General features: G+C 38.9%; 1 protein-coding gene across 2 annotated transcripts in view; it reads right to left on the bottom strand.

Annotated features, from left to right (window-relative positions):
- The window catches only part of ZNF343 (zinc finger protein 343), a 76,912-nt gene that overhangs the window by 30,166 nt on the left and 24,936 nt on the right, over positions 1-21,810 (bottom strand). For both annotated transcript variants that reach the window (XM_037812012.1, XM_037812011.1), the window contains exons 2-4: positions 2,456-2,720; positions 2,215-2,273; positions 1,264-1,390 (exon numbers count right to left, since the gene is read on the bottom strand). In XM_037812012.1, the coding sequence (XP_037667940.1) occupies positions 1,264-1,390; positions 2,215-2,273; positions 2,456-2,573 (304 nt within the window). In that variant the 5' untranslated portion in view covers positions 2,574-2,720. The remainder of the gene's footprint in view (positions 1-1,263; positions 1,391-2,214; positions 2,274-2,455; positions 2,721-21,810) is intronic.

Here is a 21,810-nt window from a genome sequence, read left to right as displayed (position 1 = left end):
CCCTAGATACATAGAGTCTGTCTAACGTTAGTTACTTCCTCTTTGATTACAAATACTCACTTTCAAAAATCAGCCAGCCCCTCTCTCTCTAGCTAAGCCATCTTGGCAGGTGATCTCACTGCCCTCCCCGCTGTGCGGGATCTGACTCCCAGGGGTGTAAATCTCCCTGGCAACATGGGATATGACTCCAAGGATGAATCTGGGCCCGACACTGTGGGATTGAGAACATCTTCTTGACCAAAGGGGGAATGCAAAAATGAAACAAAATAAAGTTTCAGTGGCTGAGAGATTCTAAATGGAGTAGAGAGGTCACTCTGGTATGGGCATTCTTATGTACTATGTAGATATCCCTTTTTAGGTTTTAGTGTATTGGAATAACTAGAAGTAAATACCTGAAACTATCAAACTCCAACCCAGTAGCCTTGACTCTTGAAGACGACTGTATAACAATGTAGCTTACAAGGGGTGACAGTGTGATGGTGAAAACTTTGTGGATCACACTCCCTTTATCCAGTGTATGGATGGATGAGTAGAAAAATGGGGATAAAAACTAAATGAAAAACAGGGTGGAACGGGGGGGATGATTTGGGTTCTTTTTTACTTTTATTTTTTATTCTTGCTCTGATTCTTTCTGGTATAAGGAAATGTTCAAAAATAGATTGGGGTGATGAATACATAACTATATGATGGTACTGTGAACAGTTGATTGTATGGTATGTGAATATATCTCAATAAAACTGAATTTTAAAAAAAGACAATGAGCATTTCAAACAACAATTTTCTTTGAAATTTGCTCTATAGCTACTCGTTAAATTGTACTTTGAAAATTATCACCTTTCTGTACATATATTTCACAATAAGGAAATAACTGAAACTGGAACTGTAACCCATAACATTCTTTGAAATTTGCCCTCTACTTGTTAAATAGCACTTTGAAAGTTATCATTGTTCTGCATATTTGTTAATTTTTACAACAAAAAATGTAAAAAAAAAAAAAAAAAAATCAGCCAGCCACCTCATCACATCCAATGTCCCTTTATCCTCCTGTTTTATTCTTTTTTTTTTCATATGTAGCACTTAACTGCCTTTTAACATAGCCCTATAAAAGGCTTTTTTGTCATTGTCTTCCTCCTCATGCTAAAAGGTAAGTCCAATGAGGGCAGGGATTTCTAACCATTTAATTTACTAATATGTTCTAAGTGTCTAGAATATTAATCTGGTGGTCAATATCTACTGAATTTATTCGAAAACAAGAAAACTTATGTAACGAGAGCAGATTCCTGTAATTCTCCAGCATCACCTCTTTGTGTAAGTTCCTCTGCTCTGAGTTCAGTCTCTTCCATTCTGCCTCTGTGAAGACCACAGTCACATCCTGGAATGTAATTGGTACCTAAAACAAAAAATAAATTGATGCAGAGCAAGACACCATCAATTTTCGCAGTGAGTGCAGCATAACTGGTAGGCATGGAGAGTCTGGATATGCAAGAAGCTGATGTGATTCTTTTCAGAGCACATGGTGCTCCATATCAGGTTCTTCTGGGCATTACCATGTACCTAGCTTTGCGAAGAGCACAACTGATGTACAAAACACATGCAGGGCCCTCAAACACTTATGATTTCATTGGAGAAACAATTTGTAAATCAATTTGAAAGCATCAAGCAGTATTCAGGAAAAAAATCCTTGAGCATTCATAACGGAAGAATTTAGAGATGAGAGTGATCATGTGATTGTGAAAACCTTATGGCTCACACTTGCTTTACCCAGTGTATGGACAAATGAGTAGAAAAATGGGGACAAAGAATAAATGAATAATATGGAGGAGGGGGTTATGGGACGTTTTGGGTGTTTTCTTTTTACTCTTATTTTTTATTTTTTGAATAATGAAAATGTTGAAAAATTGATTGTGGTGATGAATGCACAACTATATGATGATTCTGTGAACAACTCTTTTACACTTTGGATGATTGTACAGTATGTGAATATATTTCAATAAAAAAAAAAACTAAAAAAAGGATCAAAAAAGAAAAAGAAAAAAAAAAAGGAACATGACCTTTTACGGGGCACATAACAGATTCAAACCAATACAGAACGTGACACAAGACATGAATTGCCTAAACGTTGATAACTCTCTCATCCGAAGGAAGAAAATTAGGCCTATTCTCTGAGAAATGAGCCAGAATCCCAGAAAAATAAATAAGGTAACCCCAGCTCACTAGTATTTCAGGCTTTTCCTTCTTCTCCTGGGGCCAGGCAGCATCCTTAGAAGGCAGACCTAGGGGAAGAAAAAGAAGCCACGAGAAACTAGACTTCCGATAATGCTCCCAAGTAGCTCTTCTGAGCCTCAGGATGGAAGGGAGTAGCCATGTTACGCAGCTGTCGCCTCTAAAGCATTCTCACCTGTACCTGGAGTTTTGCTCCTCCTCTTCACCTCTGCAGACACTCAACAACTCTCACCTTTTGTCTTATGCTTTTGAGTCAATTCCTTCATGGTTTCCATGTCCTCCCTGTTCTTTGAAGGCAAAATCTTCTCCCAGTCCTGTTCTCCCAAGGCAGAAGGATCTGATAATGTCATGGCCTCAGAGTCATGCCAATGTCTGCCATAAAATTCTTCCAGAGGGCCAATTGGAAGTTAAGTCATCTCAAGATGATTTCTGCTGCCTGGGGCGACTTCTCTGAACTTTTCTTGTAAGAGCCCATCTTGTTTCCATGCAGCCAGGACCTGTGAGATGGAGAAGCAACAGGATGTGGCAAGGATCTTTATCATATGCCCTAAACCTTTGGCCCCTTCTCAGGAATCCTGTCCTCTCACACCTGCCTCATTCATTAAACATGGAGTCTCAGTCTACAAGGGTTCCCTGGCTCTTCTACCTCATTCCCTTCTGAACTACAGGCCCTCATATCTGTACCAACACTGTCCCTTATCTCCCAACCCTTCCAGCACCTCAGATTCAAGCTCCATATCCCAGATTAGTCTCTGCTACCTAGAGCCTGAATCAGAGCAAAAACAGAATACAGCTTAATGCCCATGGAAAGGAGACTCTGAGACTCCCTCCAAGCCAAACACGGCATGCAGCACTCAGCTATTTTCACCCCCAGCCCAAGGTCCCAGCTGCATTCAATTCCCTATGCCTCTGTACAATGAGAAGTCTGAGGCATCTGAACTAGGTCTCTCTTTTTTTTTAAAATTCATATTTATTGAGATATATTCACATACAGTGCAGTCATACAAAACAAAGCATGCATTCAATTGTTTACTGTACCATTATATAGTTTGTGCATTCATCACCAAAATTAATTTTTGACATTTTCATTACCACATACAAAAATAATAAGAATAAAAATTAAAGTGAAAAAGAACAATTAAAGGAAAAAAAACACTGGGTGCCTTTTTTTTTTCTTTCCCCATTTTTCTACTCATCCATCCATAAACAAGACAAAGGGGAGTATGGTCCATATGGCTTTCCCAATCCCATCGTCACCCCTCATAAGCTACATTTTCATACAATCGTCTTCAAGATTCATGGGTCCTAGGTTGTAGTTTGATAGTTTCAGGTATTTACGGCTAGCTACTCCAGTTCACTACAACCTAAAAAGGGTTGTCTATATTGTGCGTAAGAGTGCCCACCAGAGTGACCTCTCGGCTCCTTTTGGAATTTCTCTGCCACTGAAGCTTATTTCATTTCCTTTCACATCCCCCTTTTGGTCAAGAAGATGTTCTCCGTCCCACGATGCCGGGTCTACATTCCTCCCCAGGAGTCATATTCCACGTTGCCAGGGAGATTCGCTCCCCTGGGTATCAGATCCCACGTAGGGGGGAGGGCAGTGATTTCACCTTTCAAGTTGGCTTAGCTAGAGAGAGAGAGGGCCGCATCTGAGCAACAAAGAGGCATTCGGGAGGAGGCTCTTAGGCACAATTATAGGGAGGCCTAGCCTCTCCTTTGCAATAACATTCTTCCCAAGGGCAAATCCTGTGGTAGAGGGCTCAACCCATCAAACCACCAGTCCTCTATATCTGTGAGCACATTAGCAACCATCAAGGTGGGGGAGCCCAACACCCCTGCATTCTCCACCAGCTCCTCAAGGGGGCTCTGCATATTTTTTTCAAAATTTTTTTTAATTAACTCTTTTTTTTAAATCAACTATATCAAAAAAAAAAATTTTTTTTAAACATGCAATAAAAAAAACATTTCAAACAAACCATAACAAGGGAGTACAACATGTTCCTACTCTACCCCAAGAAAATAACCTAATATAGCAAAATTTCTGTGAATTTGTTCCTACCATACCCATCAGAAATTCACAAACCATAGTCATTCCTGGGCAGTCCAAGAACATTAAATTTACCCATGATAGCTTATCTGTTCTTATTGGGTTATTGCTCCCCCTTCATTAATTGCTCTATCGCTAGTTCCCCTACATTCTACATCATAAACCATTTATTTTAGGAGTGTGTTGTTTAACCTCCAGGTGTTTGTGAATTTTCTAAGTCTCTGATGGTTATTGACTTCTAATTGTATTCCATTGTGGTCAAACAATGTGCTTTGAATAATTTCAACTTTCTTAAATTTATTGAGGCTTGTTTTATGTCCCAGCATATGCTCTATTCTGGAGAAAGTTCTGTGACCACTAGAGAAGAATGTGTATCCTGGTGATTTGGGATGTAATGTTCTATATACGTCTGTTAAATCAAATTCATTTATCCGATTGTTTTAGGTTTTCAATTTCCTTATTGGTTTTCTGTCTGGTTGATCTATCTATAGGAGAAAGTGATGTGTTGAAGTCTCCCACAATTATTGTGGAAACATCCATTGCTTCCTTTAGTTTTGTCAGAGTTTGTCTCATGTATTTTGTGGCACCATGATTGGGTGCATAAACATTTATGATTGTTATTTCTTCTTGTTGAATTGCCCCTTTTATTATTAGTATGTAGTGGCCTTCTTTGTCTCTCATAACATCCTTGCATTTCAAGTCTATTTTATCTGAGATTAGTATTGCTACTCCTGCTGTCTTCTGGCTGTAGCTTGCATGAAATATTTTTTCCATCCTTTCACTTTCAATTTCTTTGTTTCCCTGTGTCTAAGATGAGTCTCTTGTATGCAACATATTGATGGTTCATATTTGTTGATCCATTCTGCCAATCTGTATCTTTTAATTGGGGAGTTTAATCCATTTACATTCAGTGTTATTACTGTGAAGGCATTTCTTGAATCAGCCATCCTATCCTTTGGTTTATGTTTGTCAGACATATTTTTTCCCTCTTTCTCTTATTGTCCTTTAATGAACCAATATTGAATCTCTTTAGTACCGAACCTTTCTCCTTATCTCTCTCTCCTTTCTTTGTTTCTCTGTCGGTAGGGCTCCCTTTAGGATCTGAAGTAGGGCAGGTCTTTTATTAGCAAAATCTCTCTGGTCACTGGTCTCGAGGCGGGGCAAGATGGCAGACTGGTGAGCTGTATGTTTTAGTTACTCCTCCAGGAAAGTAGGTAAAAAGCCAGGAACTGCGTGGACTGGACACCACAGAGCAATCTGTCTTTGGGCATACTTCATACAACACTCATGAAAACGTGGAACTGCTGAGATCAGCGAAATCTGTAAGTTTTTGCGGCCAGGGGACCCGCGCCCCTCCCTGCCAGGCTCAGTCCCGGGGGAGGAGGGGCTGTCAGCTCCAGGAAGGAGAAGGGAGAATTGCAGTGGCTGCTCTCATCGGAAACTCATTCTACTGATTCAAACTCCAACCATAGATAGACTGAGGCCAGACACCAGAGACTCTGAGAGCAGCCAGCCCAGCAGAGAGGAGACGGGCATAGAAGGAAAACAACACGAGAAGCTCCAAAGTAAAAGCAGAGGATTTTTGGAGTTCTGGTGAACACAGAAAGGGGAAGGGCGGAGATCAGGCCTTGAGGCGCATATGCAAATCCCGAAGCAAGGCTGATCTCTCTGCCCAGGGCACCTTTCCTTAATGGCCCTGGTTGCTTTGTCTATTAGCATTTCAATAACCCATTAGATCTCTGAGGAGGGCCGTTTTTTTTTTTTTTTTTTTTTAAATCCTTTTTTGCTTTTTCTAAAACAATTACTCTAAGAAGCTCAATACAGAAAGCTTCAAAGAATTGAAATTTGGGCACGTCAAGTCAAGAGCAGAAATAAGAGAGCTCTGAGACAAAAGGCAATAATCCAGTGGCTGAGAAAATTCACTAAACAACACAACTTCCCAAGAAAAGGGGGGTGTCCGCTCACAGCCACCATCCTGGTGGACAGGAAACACTCCTGCCCATCACCAGCCCCATAGCCCAGAGCTGCCCCAGACAACCCAGTGTGACGGAAGTGCTTCAAATAACAGGCACACACCACAAAACTGGGCGTGGACATTAGCCTTCCCTGCAACCTCAGCTGAATGTCCCAGAGCTGGGAAGGGGGAGCAGTGTGAATTAACAGAGCCCCATTCAGCCATCATTTGAGCAGACTGGGAGCCTCCCAACACAGCCCAGCAGCCCAGAACTGCCCTGGGGGGACGGCACTCACCTGTGACATAGCACAGTCATCCCTCAACAGAGGACCCGGGGTGCACAGCCTGGAAGAGGGGCCCACTTGCAAGTCTCAGGAGCCATACGCCAATACCAAAGACTTGTGGGTCAGTGGCAGAGACAAACTGTGGCAGGACTGAACTGAAGGATTAGACTATTGCAGTAGCTTTAAAACTCTAGGATCATCAGGGAGATTTGATTGTTAGGGCCACCCCCCCTCCCCGACTGCCCAGAAACACGCCCCACATACAGGGCAGGCAACACCAACTACACACGCAAGCTTGGGACACCAATTGGGCCCCACAAGACTCACTCCCCCACTCACCAAAAAGGCTAAGCAGGGGAGATCTGGCTTGTGGAGAACAGGTGGCTCGTGGACGCCACCTGCTGGTTAGTTAGAGAAAGTGTACTCCACGAAGCTGTAGATCTGATAAATTAGAGATAAGGACTTCAACTGGTCTACAAACCCTAAAAGAACCCTATCAAGGACAGCAAATGCCACGAGGCCAAAAACAACAGAAAATTATAAAGCATATGAAAAAACCAGACGATATGGATAACCCAAGCCCAAGCACCCAAATCAAAAGACCAGAAGAGACACACCTAGAGCAGCTACTCAAAGAACTAAAGATGAACAATGAGACCCTAGTACGGGATATGAAGGAAATCAAGAAGACCCTAGAAGAGCATAAAGAAGACATTGCAAGACTAAATAAAAAAATGGATGATCTTATGGAAATTAAAGAAACTGTTGACCAAATTAAAAAGATTCTGGACACTCATAGTACAAGACTAGAGGAAGTTGAACAACGAATCAGTGACCTGGAAGATGACAGAATGGAAAATGAAAGCATAAAAGAAAGAATGGGGAAAAAAATTGAAAAACTCGAAATGGACCTCAGGGATATGATAGATAATATGAAGCGTCCGAATATAAGACTCATTGGTGTCCCAGAAGGGGAAGAAAAGGGTAAAGGTCTAGGAAGAGTATTCAAAGAAATTGTTGGGGAAAACTTCCCAAATCTTCTAAACAACATAAATACACAAATCATAAATGCTCAGCGAACTCCAAATAGAATAAATCCAAAAAAAACCCACTCCGAGACATATACTGATCACACTGTCAAACATAGAAGAGAAGGAGCAAGTTCTGAAAGCAGCAAGAGAAAAGCAATTCACCACATACAAAGGAAACAGCATAAGACTAAGTAGTGACTACTCAGCAGCCACCATGGAGGCGAGAAGGCAATGGCACGATATATTTAAAATTCTGAGAGAGAGGAATTTCCAGCCAAGAATACTTTATCCAGCAAAGCTCTCCTTCAAATTTGAGGGAGAGCTTAAATTTTTCACAGACAAAGAAATGCTGAGAGAATTTGCTAACAAGAGACCTGCCCTACTGGAGATACTAAAGGGAGCCCTACAGACAGAGAAACAAAGACAGGACAGAGAGACTTGGAGAAAGGTTCAGTACTAAAGAGATTCGGTATGGGTACAATAAAGGATATTAATAGAGAGAGGGAAAAATATGGCAACATAATCCAAAGGATAAGATGGCCGATTCAAGAAATGCCTTCACGGTTTTAACGTTGAATGTAAATGGATTAAACTCCCCAATTAAAAGATATAGATTCGCAGAATGGATCAAAAAAAATGAACCATCAATATGTTGCATACAAGAGACTCATCTTAGACACAGGGACACAAAGAAATTGAAAGTGAAAGGATGGAAAAAAATATTTCATGCAAGCTACAGCCAAAAGAAAGCAGGTGTAGCAATATTAATCTCAGATAAAATAGACTTCAAATGCAGGGATGTTTTGAGAGACAAAGAAGGCCACTACATACTAATAAAAGGGGCAATTCAGCAAGAAGAAATAACAATCGTAAATGTCTATGCACCCAATCAAGGTGCCACAAAATACATGAGAGAAACATTGGCAAAACTAAAGGAAGCAATTGATGTTTCCACAATAATTGTGGGAGACTTCAACACATCACTCTCTCCTATAGATAGATCAACCAGACAGAAGACCAATAAGGAAATTGAAAACCTAAACAATCTGATAAATGAATTAGATTTAACAGACATCTACAGGACATTACATCCCAAATCACCAGGATACACATACTTTTCTAGTGCTCACGGAACTTTCTCCAGAATAGATCATATGCTGGGACATAAAACAAGCCTCAATAAATTTAAAAAGATTGAAATTATTCAAAGCACATTCTCTGACCACAATGGAATACAATTAGAAGTCAATAACCATCAGAGACTTAGAAAATTCACAAATACCTGGAGGTTAAACAACACACTCCTAAACAATCAGTGGGTTAAAGAAGAAATAGCAAGAGAAATTGCTAAATATATAGAGACGAATGAAAATGAGAACACAACATACCAAAACCTATGGGATGCAGCAAAAGCAGTGCTAAGGGGGAAATTTATAGCACTAAACGTATATATTAAAAAGGAAGAAAGAGCCAAAATCAAAGAACTAATGGATCAACTGAAGAAGCTAGAAAATGAACAGCAAACCAATCCTAAACCAAGTAGAAGAAAAGAAATAACAAGGATTAAAGCAGAAATAAATGACATAGAGAACAAAAAAACAATAGAAAGGATAAATATCACCAAAAGTTGGTTCTTTGAGAAGATCAACAAGATTGACAAGCCCCTAGCTAGACTGACAAAATCAAAAAGAGAGAAGACCCATATAAACAAAATAAAGAATGAAAAAGGTGACATAACTGCAGATCCTGAAGAAATTAAAAAAATTATAAGAGGATATTATGAACAACTGTATGGCAACAAACTGGATAATGTAGAAGAAATGGACAATTTCCTGGAAACATATGAACAACCTAGACTGACCAGAGAAGAAATAGAAGACCTCAACCAACCCATCACAAGCAAAGAGATCCAATCAGTCATCAAAAATCTTCCCACAAATAAATGCCCAGGGCCAGATGGCTTCACAGGGGAATTCTACCAAACTTTCCAGAAAGAACTGACACCAATCTTACTCAAACTCTTTCAAAACATTGAAGAAAATGGAACACTACCTAACTCATTTTATGAAGCTAACATCAATCTAATACCAAAACCAGGCAAAGATGCTACAAAAAAGGAAAACTACCGGCCAATCTCCCTAATGAATATAGATGCAAAAATCCTCAACAAAATACTTGCAAATCGAATCCAAATACACATTAAAAAAATCATACACCATGACCAAGTGGGGTTCATTCCAGGCATGCAAGGATGGTTCAACATCAGAAAACAATCAATGTATTACAACACATTAAAAACTCGAAAGGGAAAAATCAATTGATCATCTCAATAGATGCTGAAAAAGCATTTGACAAAATCCAACATCCCTTTTTGATAAAAACACTTCAAAAGGTAGGAATTGAAGGAAACTTCCTCAACATGATAAAGAGCATATATGAAAAACCCACAGCCAGCATAGTACTCAATGGTGAGAGACTGAAAGCCTTCCCTCTAAGATCAGGAACAAGACAAGGATGCCCGCTGTCACCACTGTTATTCAACATTGTGCTGGAAGTGCTAGCCAGGGCAATCCGGCAAGACAAAGAAATAAAAGGCATCCAAATTGGAAAAGAAGAAGTAAAACTGTCATTGTTTGCAGATGATATGATCTTATATCTAGAAAACCCTGAGAAATCAACGATACACCTACTAGAGCTAATAAACAAATTTAGCAAAGTAGCGGGATACAAGATTAATGCACATAAGTCAGTAATGTTTCTATATGCTAGAAATGAACAAACTGAAGAGACACTCAAGAAAAAGATACCATTTTCAATAGCAACTAAAAAAATCAAGTACCTAGGAATCAACTTAACCAAAGATGTAAAAGACCTATACAAAGAAAACTACATAACTCTACTAAAAGAAATAGAAGGGGACCTTAAAAGATGGAAAAATATTCCATGTTCATGGATAGGAAGGCTAAATGTCATTAAGATGTCAATTCTACCCAAACTCATCTACAGATTCAATGCAATCCCAATCAAAATTCCAACAACCTACTTTGCAGACTTGGAAAAGCTAGTTATCAAATTTATTTGGAAAGGGAAGATGCCTCGAATTGCTAAAGACACTCTAAAAAAGAAAAACGAAGTGGGAGGACTTACACTCCCTGACTTTGAAGCTTATTATAAAGCCACAGTTGCCAAGACAGCATGGTACTGGCACAAAGATAGACATATAGATCAATGGAATCGAATTGAGAATTCAGAGATAGACCCTCAGATCTATGGCCGACTGATCTTTGATAAGGCCCCCAAAGTCACCGAACTGAGCCATAATGGTCTTTTCAACAAATGGGGCTGGGAGAGTTGGATATGAGGGGTGACAATGGGATTGGGAAAGCCATAAGGACCAAACACCACTTTGTCTAGTTTATGGATGGATGTGTAGAAAAGTAGGGGAAGGAAACAAACAGACAAAGGTACCCAGTGTTCTTTTTTACTTCAATTGCTCTTTTTCACTCTAATTATTATTCTTGTTATTTTTGTGTGTGTGCTAATGAAGGTGTCAGGGATTGATTTAGGTGATGAATGTACAACTATGTAATGGTACTGTAAACAATCGAAAGTACAATTTGTTTTGTATGACTGCGTGGTATGTGAATATATCTCAATAAAATGATGATTAAAAAAAAAAAAAAAAAATGTAGCTTATGAGGGGTGACAATGGGATTGGGAAAGCCATAAGGACCAAACACCACTTTGTCTAGTTTATGGATGGATGTGTAGAAAAGTAGGCGAGGGAAACAGACAGACAAAGGTACCCAGTGTTCTTTTTTACTTCAATTGCTCTTTTTCACTCTAATTATTATTCTTGTTATTTTTGTGTGTGTGCTAATGAAGGTGTCAGGGATTGATTTAGGTGATGAATGTACAACTATGTAATGGTACTGTAAACAATCGAAAGTACAATTTGTTTTGTATGACTGCGGGGTATGTGAATATATCTCAATAAAATGATGATTTAAAAAAAAAAAAAAAAAAAAAAATAAGGAATTGACAGAGTCCTCTCTTATGACACCTGAGAATCTTTCAGCAGCTTCAAGATGCCCTGAGAGGGGGCATTAGCAACATAACAACAGGTGCAAAATTCTGACCCCCATTTCATTTCTATACCTAAGTTAGTGTGTATGAATATATATACTCATTTATACACATACAATATATGCGTGTGTGTGTGTGTGTATAACATGCTCCAAGATGTTATTATTATTGAAAGGAAGAGTGAGGTAAACCTTATCTGGATAAATTACCTTTTGGAAGCCATGGAGCTAAGTTCTCCAATTGCACAACTCCACAATAAAATTGTTCAACCACTTACACACTTTCCATGGGAAAATTATATCTTGAACGTCAAGGAACTGAAACAAGAAGGAAACCTTAAAGTTGAATGGTTAGAATCCCACAGAGAAGAGAGCAGTGGGAGGGCACAGGAACTCCCTTCAATATTCACTATCCCAGGAGAGTATTGGTAGAAGAACGAGCGGAAAGGATCAACTTGGACGTGGCTGGGGTCGACATCCATGGGTCATGGGGTACCTGCAGAAGAGCCTGCCAAGGGGAGGTGTAGGCTCAGCTTGGAGCTAATAGAATGTTCTCCCATTTCACATGGATAAAATGAAGTTCAGAGAAGGGGAGTGGCTTACCCAAGCCCACCAAGAAGGATTGAAACAATGTCTTCAGAAAACTATATGAGTGTGTGCTTATAAAATCCAATTCTCCTGATTCTTAATACAGACCTTTTCTTTAAGACATACAAGGTCTTCAGGTTCTAATCGATTTTCTCAGTCCTGAAAATTAACTTATTAAGTTGAAAATCTATGCAAGTGTGGTAAAGAGATGTAATGAATGGAAGAGTGCCCGGTCTTTATGTGCCAGGGGCATTTTCAGAATTAATTTTCTTTCTGTTAAAGAAATATAGGCTTAATGTGGAAACTCAGAAAAATGTAAAAATTAAAATAAAAAATTAACAACCACTAAAAAAAAAAAAAAAAAAAAAAAAAAAAAAAAAAAAAATCTCTCAGCATCTGTTTGTCTGTGAAAATTTTAAGCTCTTCCTCAAATCTGAAGGAGAGCTTTGCTGGATAAAGTATTCTTGGTTGGAAATTTTTCTCTCTCAGAATTTTAAATATGTCACGCCACTGCCTTCTCACCTTCATGGTGGCCACTGAGTAGTTACTACTTAGTCTTATTTGTTTCCTTTGTATGTGGTGAGTTGCTTTTCTCTGCTGTTTCAGAACTTGCTCCCTTCTCTTCCGTATTAACAGTCTGATCAGAATGGTCTTGGAGTGGGTTTATTTGGATTTATTCTATTTGGAGTTTGCAGGGCATTTATGCTTGTGTATTTATATTGTGTAGAAGGTTTGGGAAGTTTCCCCCAACAATTCTTGAATACTCTTTCTAGACCTTCACCCTTCTCTTCCCCTTCTGGGACACCAATGGGTCTTATAGTGGATGTTTTATTTTTATCTATATATCCCTGAGGTCCATTTCTATTTTTTCCATTTTTTCCCCATTCTTAGCTCTTCCTCAAATCTGAAGGAGAGCTTTGCTGGATAAGTATTCTTGGTTGGAAATTTTTCTCTCTCAGAATTTTAAATATGTCACGCCACTGCCTTCTCACCTTCATGGTGGCCACTGAGTAGTTACTACTTAGTCTTATTTGTTTCCTTTGTATGTGGTGAGTTGCTTTTCTCTTGCTGTTTTCAGAACTTGCTCCTTCTCTTCCGTATTTAACAGTCTGATCAGAATGTGTCTTGGAGTGGGTTTATTTGGATTTATTCTATTTGGAGTTTGCAGGGCATTTATGCTTTGTGTATTTATATTGTGTAGAAGGTTTGGGAAGTTTTCCCCAACAATTTCTTTGAATACTCTTTCTAGACCTTCACCCTTCTCTTCCCCTTCTGGGACACCAATGGGTCTTATAGTTGGATGTTTTATTTTATCTATCATATCCCTGAGGTCCATTTCTATTTTTTCAATTTTTTCCCCATTCTTTCTTTTGTTCTTTCATTTTCTGTTCTGTGGCCCTCGAGGTTGCTGATTTGTTGTACAGCTTCCTCTAGTCTTGTACTATGAGTATCCAGAATCTTTTTAATTTGGTCAACAGTTTCTTTTATTTCCATAAGATCATCTATTTTTTAATTTACTCTTGCAATTTCTTCTTTATGCTCTTCTAGAGTCTTCTTCATGTCCTTTATCCTATGCCATGCTCTTGTTGTTTGTCTTAAGTTCTTTGATTAACTATTCCAAGTACTGTGTCTCCTCTGATCTTCTGATTTGGGTGTTTGGGTTTGGGTTATACATATCATCTGGTTTTTTCATATGCTTTAAAATTTTCTGTTGTTTTTGGCCTCTTGGCATTTGCTTTACTTGATAGGGTTCTTTTAGGATATGTAGGATTATTCAAAGACTAATCTCTGGAGGCGGGGCAAGATGGCGAAGTGGTGAGGAGCAGAATTTCGTCTCTCCCCTAGAGCAGCTGGCAATTACCCAAGAACTATATGAAACAGTGTTTTCGGGGTCTCCAGTAACCAGTCACACATTGGACACAAGTTTGGAATTGGAGGAAAAGCTGAGATCGCAGCGAACATTGCTTCAGTCAGCCACGCCCCCGACAGGATCAGAGTCACCAGGAGAACTAAAGGCTCCACACCTCCTTACACTGGTGGGGGAGCTGCGGGCTGGCCAGCGCCACCTGCTGGACAGGAGAGGAAAAGCACCAATTCTAAAGGCCTCATAGGAGGGTCTCATTCTCAGGAAAACTCCATACCCTCCCACTGAGACCTGGGCCTCACTAGACTGGGAAAATCTGACTAGGGTCGACCATATCTGAGGAGACCCACTCACAAAAAGGTTACATAGAGGCAGAGCAAGAAACAGAAAAAACAAGAGGGGAAAAATTCTGATCAACTAAATAGAACCTAAGTTAGAGGTCTAGAATAAGCTGAACTGAATAACAGAGGCCAGAAAACAAAGCCAACCAACAAGAAAACCACTAGGTAAAAGACAGAAAACAAGCTCCAAAATAAACTAATCAAGAGAAGCAGATGCCTAGACAACTTAAGATAACAAGCCATATCAGGAAACACGAAAACATGGACCAGCCAAAGGAACAAACTAATAGCTCAGCTGAGACACAGGAGTGGAGGCAACTAATGCTAAATAAATTTGATGAAATGAAGGAAGATATAGCAAAAGAGCTGAAGGATATAAAGAAGACACTGGCTGACCATAAAGAAGAATTCATAAACTTAAAAAAACAAATGGCAGAACTCATGGGAATGAAGGCCACAATGGAGATGAAAAACACAATGAAGGGACACAACAGTAGACTTGAACAGGCAGAAGAAAGGATCAGTGAACTGGAAGACAGGTCATTCGAATTCATACACACAAAAGAACAGATGGTGAAAAAAATGGAAAAATATGAGCAGGGTCTTAGGGAGCTGAGTGACAACATGAAATGCACAAATATACGTGTTATGGGTATCCCAGAAGGAGAAGAGAGGGGAAAAGGGGCAGAAAGAGTAATAGAAGACATATTCACTGAAAATTTCCCAAGTCTTATAAAAGACAGAAAATTAGAGATTCAAGAAGTAAAACGTACCCCAAATAGAATAGATCCCAATAGACCTACTCCAAGACACTTACTGGTCAGATTGTCCAATGTCAAAGACAAAGAGAGGATTCTGAAAGCAGCAAGAGAAAAGCAATCCATCACATACAAGGGAAGGTCAATAAGACTATGTACAGATTTCTCTGCAGAAACCATGGAGGCAAGAAGACAGTGGCATGATATATTTAAGATACTGAAAGAGAAAAACTGCCAACCAAGAGTTCTATACCCAGCAAAACTTTCCTTCAAAAATGAGGGAGAGATTAAAACATTTTCAGACAAACAGACACTGAGAGAGTTTGTGAATAAGAGACCAGCACTACAAGAAATACTAAAGGGAGCACCACAGGCTGATAGGAAAAGACAGGAGAGAGAGAGTTGGAGAAGAGTGCAGAAATGAAGATTATCAGGAAAGGTAAAAGGAGAGGAAAAAATAAGATATGACATATAAATTCCAAAAAACAAAATGGTAGTAGAAAGTACTGCCCTTACAGTAATAACACTAAATGTAAATGGATTAAACTCCCCAATAAAAAGACACAGACTGGCAGAATGGATTAAAAAACAGGACCCATCTATATGCTGTCTACAAGAAACTCACTTTAGACACAAGGACAAACATAGACTGAAAGTGAAAGGTTGGAAAAAGATATTTCATGCAAACAAAAACCAGAAAAAAGCGGGAGTAGCTATATTAATATCAGACAAGTTAGACTTCAAAAGCGAAACAATTAAAAGAGACAAAGAAGGACACTATATATTAATAAAAGGGTCAATTCATCAAGAAAACATAACAGTCATAAATATTTATGCACCAAACCAGAATGCCCCAAAATTCATGAGGCAAACACTGCGATCACTGAAAGGAGAAATAGATACCTCTACAATAATAGTTGGAGACTTCAATACACCACTCTCATCAATGGATAGAACATCTAGACAGAGGATCACTAAAGAAACAGAGATGTTGAATTGTATGATAAATGAACTAGACTTGACAGACATTTATAGAACACTACATCCAACAACAGCAGGATACACTTTTTTCTCAAGTGCTCATGGAACATTCTCTAGGATAGACCACATGTTGGGTCACAAAGCAAGTCTCAACAAATTTAAAAATATTGATATTATACAAAACACTTTCTCAGACCACAATGGAATGAAGTTGGAAATAAATAAAAGGCAGAAGGTCATAAAATTCACAAACATATGGAGGCTAAACAACACCCTCTTAGAAAACCAGTGGGTAAAGGAAGAAATTACAAGAGAAATTAGTAAATACCTCGAGGCAAATGACAATGAAAACACAACTTATCAAAACTTATGGGATGCAGCAAAGGCGGTGCTGAGAGGGAAATTTATTGCCCTAAATGCCTATATTAAAAGAGAAGAGAGAGCAAAAATTGAAGAGTTAACTGCTCACATGGAGGAATTAGAGAAAGAACAGCAAACTAACCCCAAAGCAAGCAGAAGGGAAGAAATAACAAAGATTAGAGCAGAAATAAATGCAATTGAGAACAGGAAAACAATAGAATCAACAAAACCAGAAGTTGGTTCTTTGAGAAAATCAATAAAATCGATGGACCACTGGCTAGGCTAACAAAAAAAAAGAGACAACAGATACAAATAAATGCAATCAGAAATGGGAAAGGAAATATAACTACCGACCCTGCAGAAATTAAGGAGATAATGAGAAGATACTATGAGCAACTATATGCTAATAAACTAGACAACTTAGATGAAATGGACAACTTCCTAGAAAAGCATAAACAACCAACATTAACTCAAGAAGAAATAGATGACCTCAACAAACCAATCACAAGTAAAGAGATTGAGTCAGTCATCAAAAAGCTCCCAAAAAGGAAAAGCCCAGGACCAGATGGTTTCACATGTGAATTCTACCAAGCATTCAAGAACGAATTAGTACCAATCCTGCTCAATCTCTTCAAAAAAATTGAAGAAGAGGGAAAGCTACCTAACTCTTTCTATGAAGCCATCACCACCCTAATACCAAAACCAGGCAAAGATACTACAAAAAAAGAAAATTATAGACCAATTTCTTTAATGAATATAGACGCAAAAATCCTCAACAAAATACTCGCAAATCGAATCCAGCAGCACATTAAAAGAATTATACACCACGACCAGGTGGGATTTATTCCAGGTATGCAAGGCTGGTTCAACACAAGAAAATCAATTAATGTAATATACCACATCAATAAATCAAAGCAGAAGAACCACATGATCATCTCGATTGATGCAGAAAAGGCATTTGACAAAATTCAACATCCTTTTCTGATGAAAACACTTCAAAGGATAGGAATAGAAGGGAACTTTTTCAATATGATAAAGGCAATATATGAAAAACCCACAGCTAACATCACACTCAATGGGGAGAGACTGAAAGCTTTTCCTCTAAGATCAGGAACAAGACAGGGATGCCCACTATCACCATTGCTATTCAACATTGTGCTGGAAGTTCTAGCTAGAGCAATTAGGCAAGAAAAAGAAATAAAAGGCATCCAAATTGGAGAGGAAGAAGTAAAACTTTCACTATTTGCAGATGACATGATTCTATATGTAGGAAATCCAGAAAAATCTACAGCAATGCTACTAGAACTAGTCAATGAATACAGCAAAGTAGCAGGCTACAAGATCAACACACAAAAATCTGTAGTGTTCCTATACACAAGTAATGTGCAACAAGAGGAGGAAATCAAGAAAAAAATCCCATTTACAATAGCAACCAAAAAAATCAAGTATTTAGGAATAAACTTAACCAAGGACACAAAAGACCTTTACATAGAAAACTATAAGAAACTGCAAAAAAGAAATTGAACAAGACCTGAAAAAATGGAAGAACATACCATGTTCATGGATTGGAAGACTAAATATAGTTAAGATGGCAATTTTACCTAAACTGATTTACAGATTCAATGCAATACCAATTCAAATCCCAACAACTTACTTTACAGAAATAGAAAAACCAATAACTAAATTTATTTGGAAGGGTAAGGTGCCCTGAATAGCCAAAAATGTCTTGAGAAAGAGGAGTGAAGTGGGAGGTCTCACACTACCCGACTTTGAAGCATATTACAAAGCTACAGTGCTCAAAACAGCATGGTACTGGCATAAGGACAGATATACTGATCAATGGAATCGAATTGAGTGTTCAGAAGTAGACCCTCACATCTATGGACAACTGATCTTTGATAAGGCAGTGAAGCCGAAGCAACTGGGAAAGAGCAGCCTGTTCAATAAATGGTGTTTGGAGAACTGGATATGCATTTCCAAAAGAATGAAAGAGGATGTCCATCTCACACCTTATACCAAAATTAACTCAAAGTGGATCAAAGACCTAAACATTAGCACCAAGACCATAAAACTCTTAGAAGAAAATGTAGGGCAATATCTTAAAGATCTTGTGAAGGAGGTGGTTTCTTAGACCTCACACCCAAGGCACGAGCAACCAAAGAACAAATAGACAAATGGGATCTCCTCAAAATTAAACACTTTTGTACATCAAAGGACTTTGTCAGAAAAGTAAAAAGGCAACCTACACAATGGGAGATGATATTTGGAAACCACATATCAGATAAGGGTTTAATATCCCGAATATATAAAGGAATCCTGCATCTCAATAACAGAAAGACAAACAATCCAATTAAAAAATGGGCAAAAGACATGAACAGACATTTTTCTGAAGAGGAAATACAAATGGCTCAAAAGCATATGAAAAAATGCTCAACTTCACTGCCTATTAAGGAAATGCAAATCAAAACCACAATGAGATATCATCTCACACCTACCAGAATGGCCATTATCCAAAAAACAGAAAATGACAAGTGCTGGAGAGGATGTGGAGAAAGAGGCACACTTATTCATTGTTGGTGGGAATGTAGAATGGTGCAACCACTCTGGAAGACAGTATGGAGGTTCCTCAGGGAGCTAAATATAGATTTGCCATATGACCCAGCTATTCCATTGCTGGGTATATACTCAGAGGAACTGAAACTTAAGGCACAAACAGACATTTGTAAACCAATGTTTATTGCAGCATTATTCACAATTGCCAAGAGATGGAAAAAGCCCAAATGTCCATCAAAGGACGAGTGGATAAACAAACTGTGGTATATACACATGATGGAATATTATGCAGCTGTAAGACAGAACAAAGACATGGATCATGTAATAATGTGGATGAACCTTGAGGACATTATGTTGAGTGAAGTTAGCCAGAAACAAAAGGACAGATTCTGTATGGTCTCACTAATATGAACAGACATTAATGAACAAACTTTGGGAGTTAAAAGCTGACAACACAGGCGACCAGGAGATAGAAAGAGGGCAGAGATCAGCCATTTGATGCTGAAGGACTACAGAATGTTTAGGATTGATTGCATAGATCCAGAAATAGACAGGATAATGCTGTGTGATGGTAGCACGGTATTGTAAGTACACTGAACAAAGATGTCTGTGAGTAAAGCTGAAAGAGGTGGGATAGGAGAATGTATGACACCAGAGGTAAAGATAGATGATAAAGACTGGGACTGTATAACGTGGCAAAAACTGCAGTGGCCAATGACTGTTACTAAATATACAAATATAAAAATGTTTTTGCATGTGGGAAAGCAAATGAATGTCAACCATGTAGAAATTTGAAAAAGGGATGGTATTCAGGAAAAAACATAATCAAAGCAAACTGGAGTCTATGGTCAACAGTAACATTGTAATATACCTCCATTAAATGTAACAAAGGCAATACGCCAATGCTAAATGTATATGAGAAGGGGATATAGGGGAGTAATATGGGATTCTTGGTAGTGTGTTATTTGCTGTCCTTAGTAGTATATTGTATTGTATGACATGTTATTTTTCTTTTTATCATTTTTTCTTATTGCTAAAAAAAAAACAAAAAACAAAAAAAACAATTTTTCTTGTAGTAATAAGTACGTTCAAATGCTGATTGTGGTGATAAGTGTACAACTTTATGATGATACCATGAACAACTGATTGTACACTGTGGATAAATGTATGGTATGTGAATATAACTCTATAAAATTGTAGGAAAATATATATATAGGAGTAAAAGTGTTGGAGAAAACATGGTGAGAGGGATGATGCCTCACCAATATGGACTAACTACAATGTGTAAACTCAGAATTGAATCTTAGAACATAGCCTAACGTGGACACAATAATTGTAATAGTCCCTAGACTGTAAGCTCTTACAGCAGTTAACTCTATCCCTGAAGTGTAAGGCCTATCTCTAAACTTTGAGATGCTGATCCCCTAGCATATGTTGTCACAAACATTGGGACTGGCGGTTTGATGTGCTGAGCCCTCGAGCATGGGACTTGCCCTTATGAAGCTCATTACCACAAAGGAGAGTCTAAAGTTGTATGTAATGGTGCCTAAGAGTCTCCCCCTGAGTACCTCTTTGTTGCTCAGATGTGGCCCTCTCTCTCTCTAACTGAGCCATCTCGACAGGTGAACTCGCTGCCCTCCTGCCTACGTGGGACCCGACTCCCAGGGGTGTAAATCTCCCTGGCAACGCAGAGTATGACTCCCGGGGATGAATGTGGACCCGGCATCGTGGGACTCAGAGTATCTTCTTGACCAAAAGGGGGATGCAAAATGAGACGAAATAGTTTCAGTGGCTGAGAGATTCCAAATGGAGTCGAGAGGTCACTCTGGTGGACATTCTTATGCACTATATAGATAACACCTCTTAGGCTTTAATGTATTGGAATAGCTAGAAGTAAATACCTGAAACTACCAAACTCCAACCCAGCAGTCTGGACTCCTGAAGACAATTATATAATAATGTAAATTACAAGGGGTGACAGTGTGATTGTGAAGACCTTGTGGATCACACCCCCTTTATCTAGTGTATGGACGAGTGGAGGAATGGGGATAAAAACTAAAGGACAAATGGGGTGGGATGGGGGGATGATTTGGGTGTTTTTTTTCACTTTTATTTTTTATTCTTGTTCTGGTTCTTTCTGATGTAAGGAAAATGTTCAGAGACAGATTGTGGTGATGAACACATAACTATGTTATCATACTGTGGACAGTGGATTATATATCATGGATGATTGTATGGTGTGTGAATGTATTTCAATAAAACTGAATTTAATAAAAAAAAAAGAAATTAACAACAACAAAAAAAAAAGACTAATCTCTAACTTGTCAGAACTACAGCTTGGTGGTGTACACTTTCTCTAACTAACCAGCAGATGGCGTCCATGAGTCACCTATTCCCCTCGAGTCAGTTCTCCCCAACTTTGTCTTTGTGGTGTGTGGGGGTCTGATTCTTGTGGGGCTCCAATTGGTGCACAAGTTTGGGTGTGTTTTTGGTGCTGTCCGCCCTGAATGTGGGGTGTGTGTCTGAGCAGTTGGGGAGGGAGGGCAGCTTTAATAATCAAACCTCCCAGGTGTTCCTGGAGATTTAAGACTATTGCAAGAGTCTAAACCTTCAGTTTAGTCTCACCACAGATTGTCTCTGCCACTGATCCACAAGTCCTTGGTACTGGCGTATGGTCCCTAGGATTTCCGAGTGGGTCCCTCTTCCAAGCCGTGTCCTTCTAGGGCCACTGCTGAGGGAAG

This window comes from Choloepus didactylus, chromosome 19, assembly GCF_015220235.1.
Source record: "Choloepus didactylus isolate mChoDid1 chromosome 19, mChoDid1.pri, whole genome shotgun sequence".
In the NCBI taxonomy this organism is placed as follows: Eukaryota; Metazoa; Chordata; class Mammalia; order Pilosa; family Megalonychidae; genus Choloepus; species Choloepus didactylus.
This window is presented reverse-complemented; position numbering and strand designations above follow the sequence as displayed.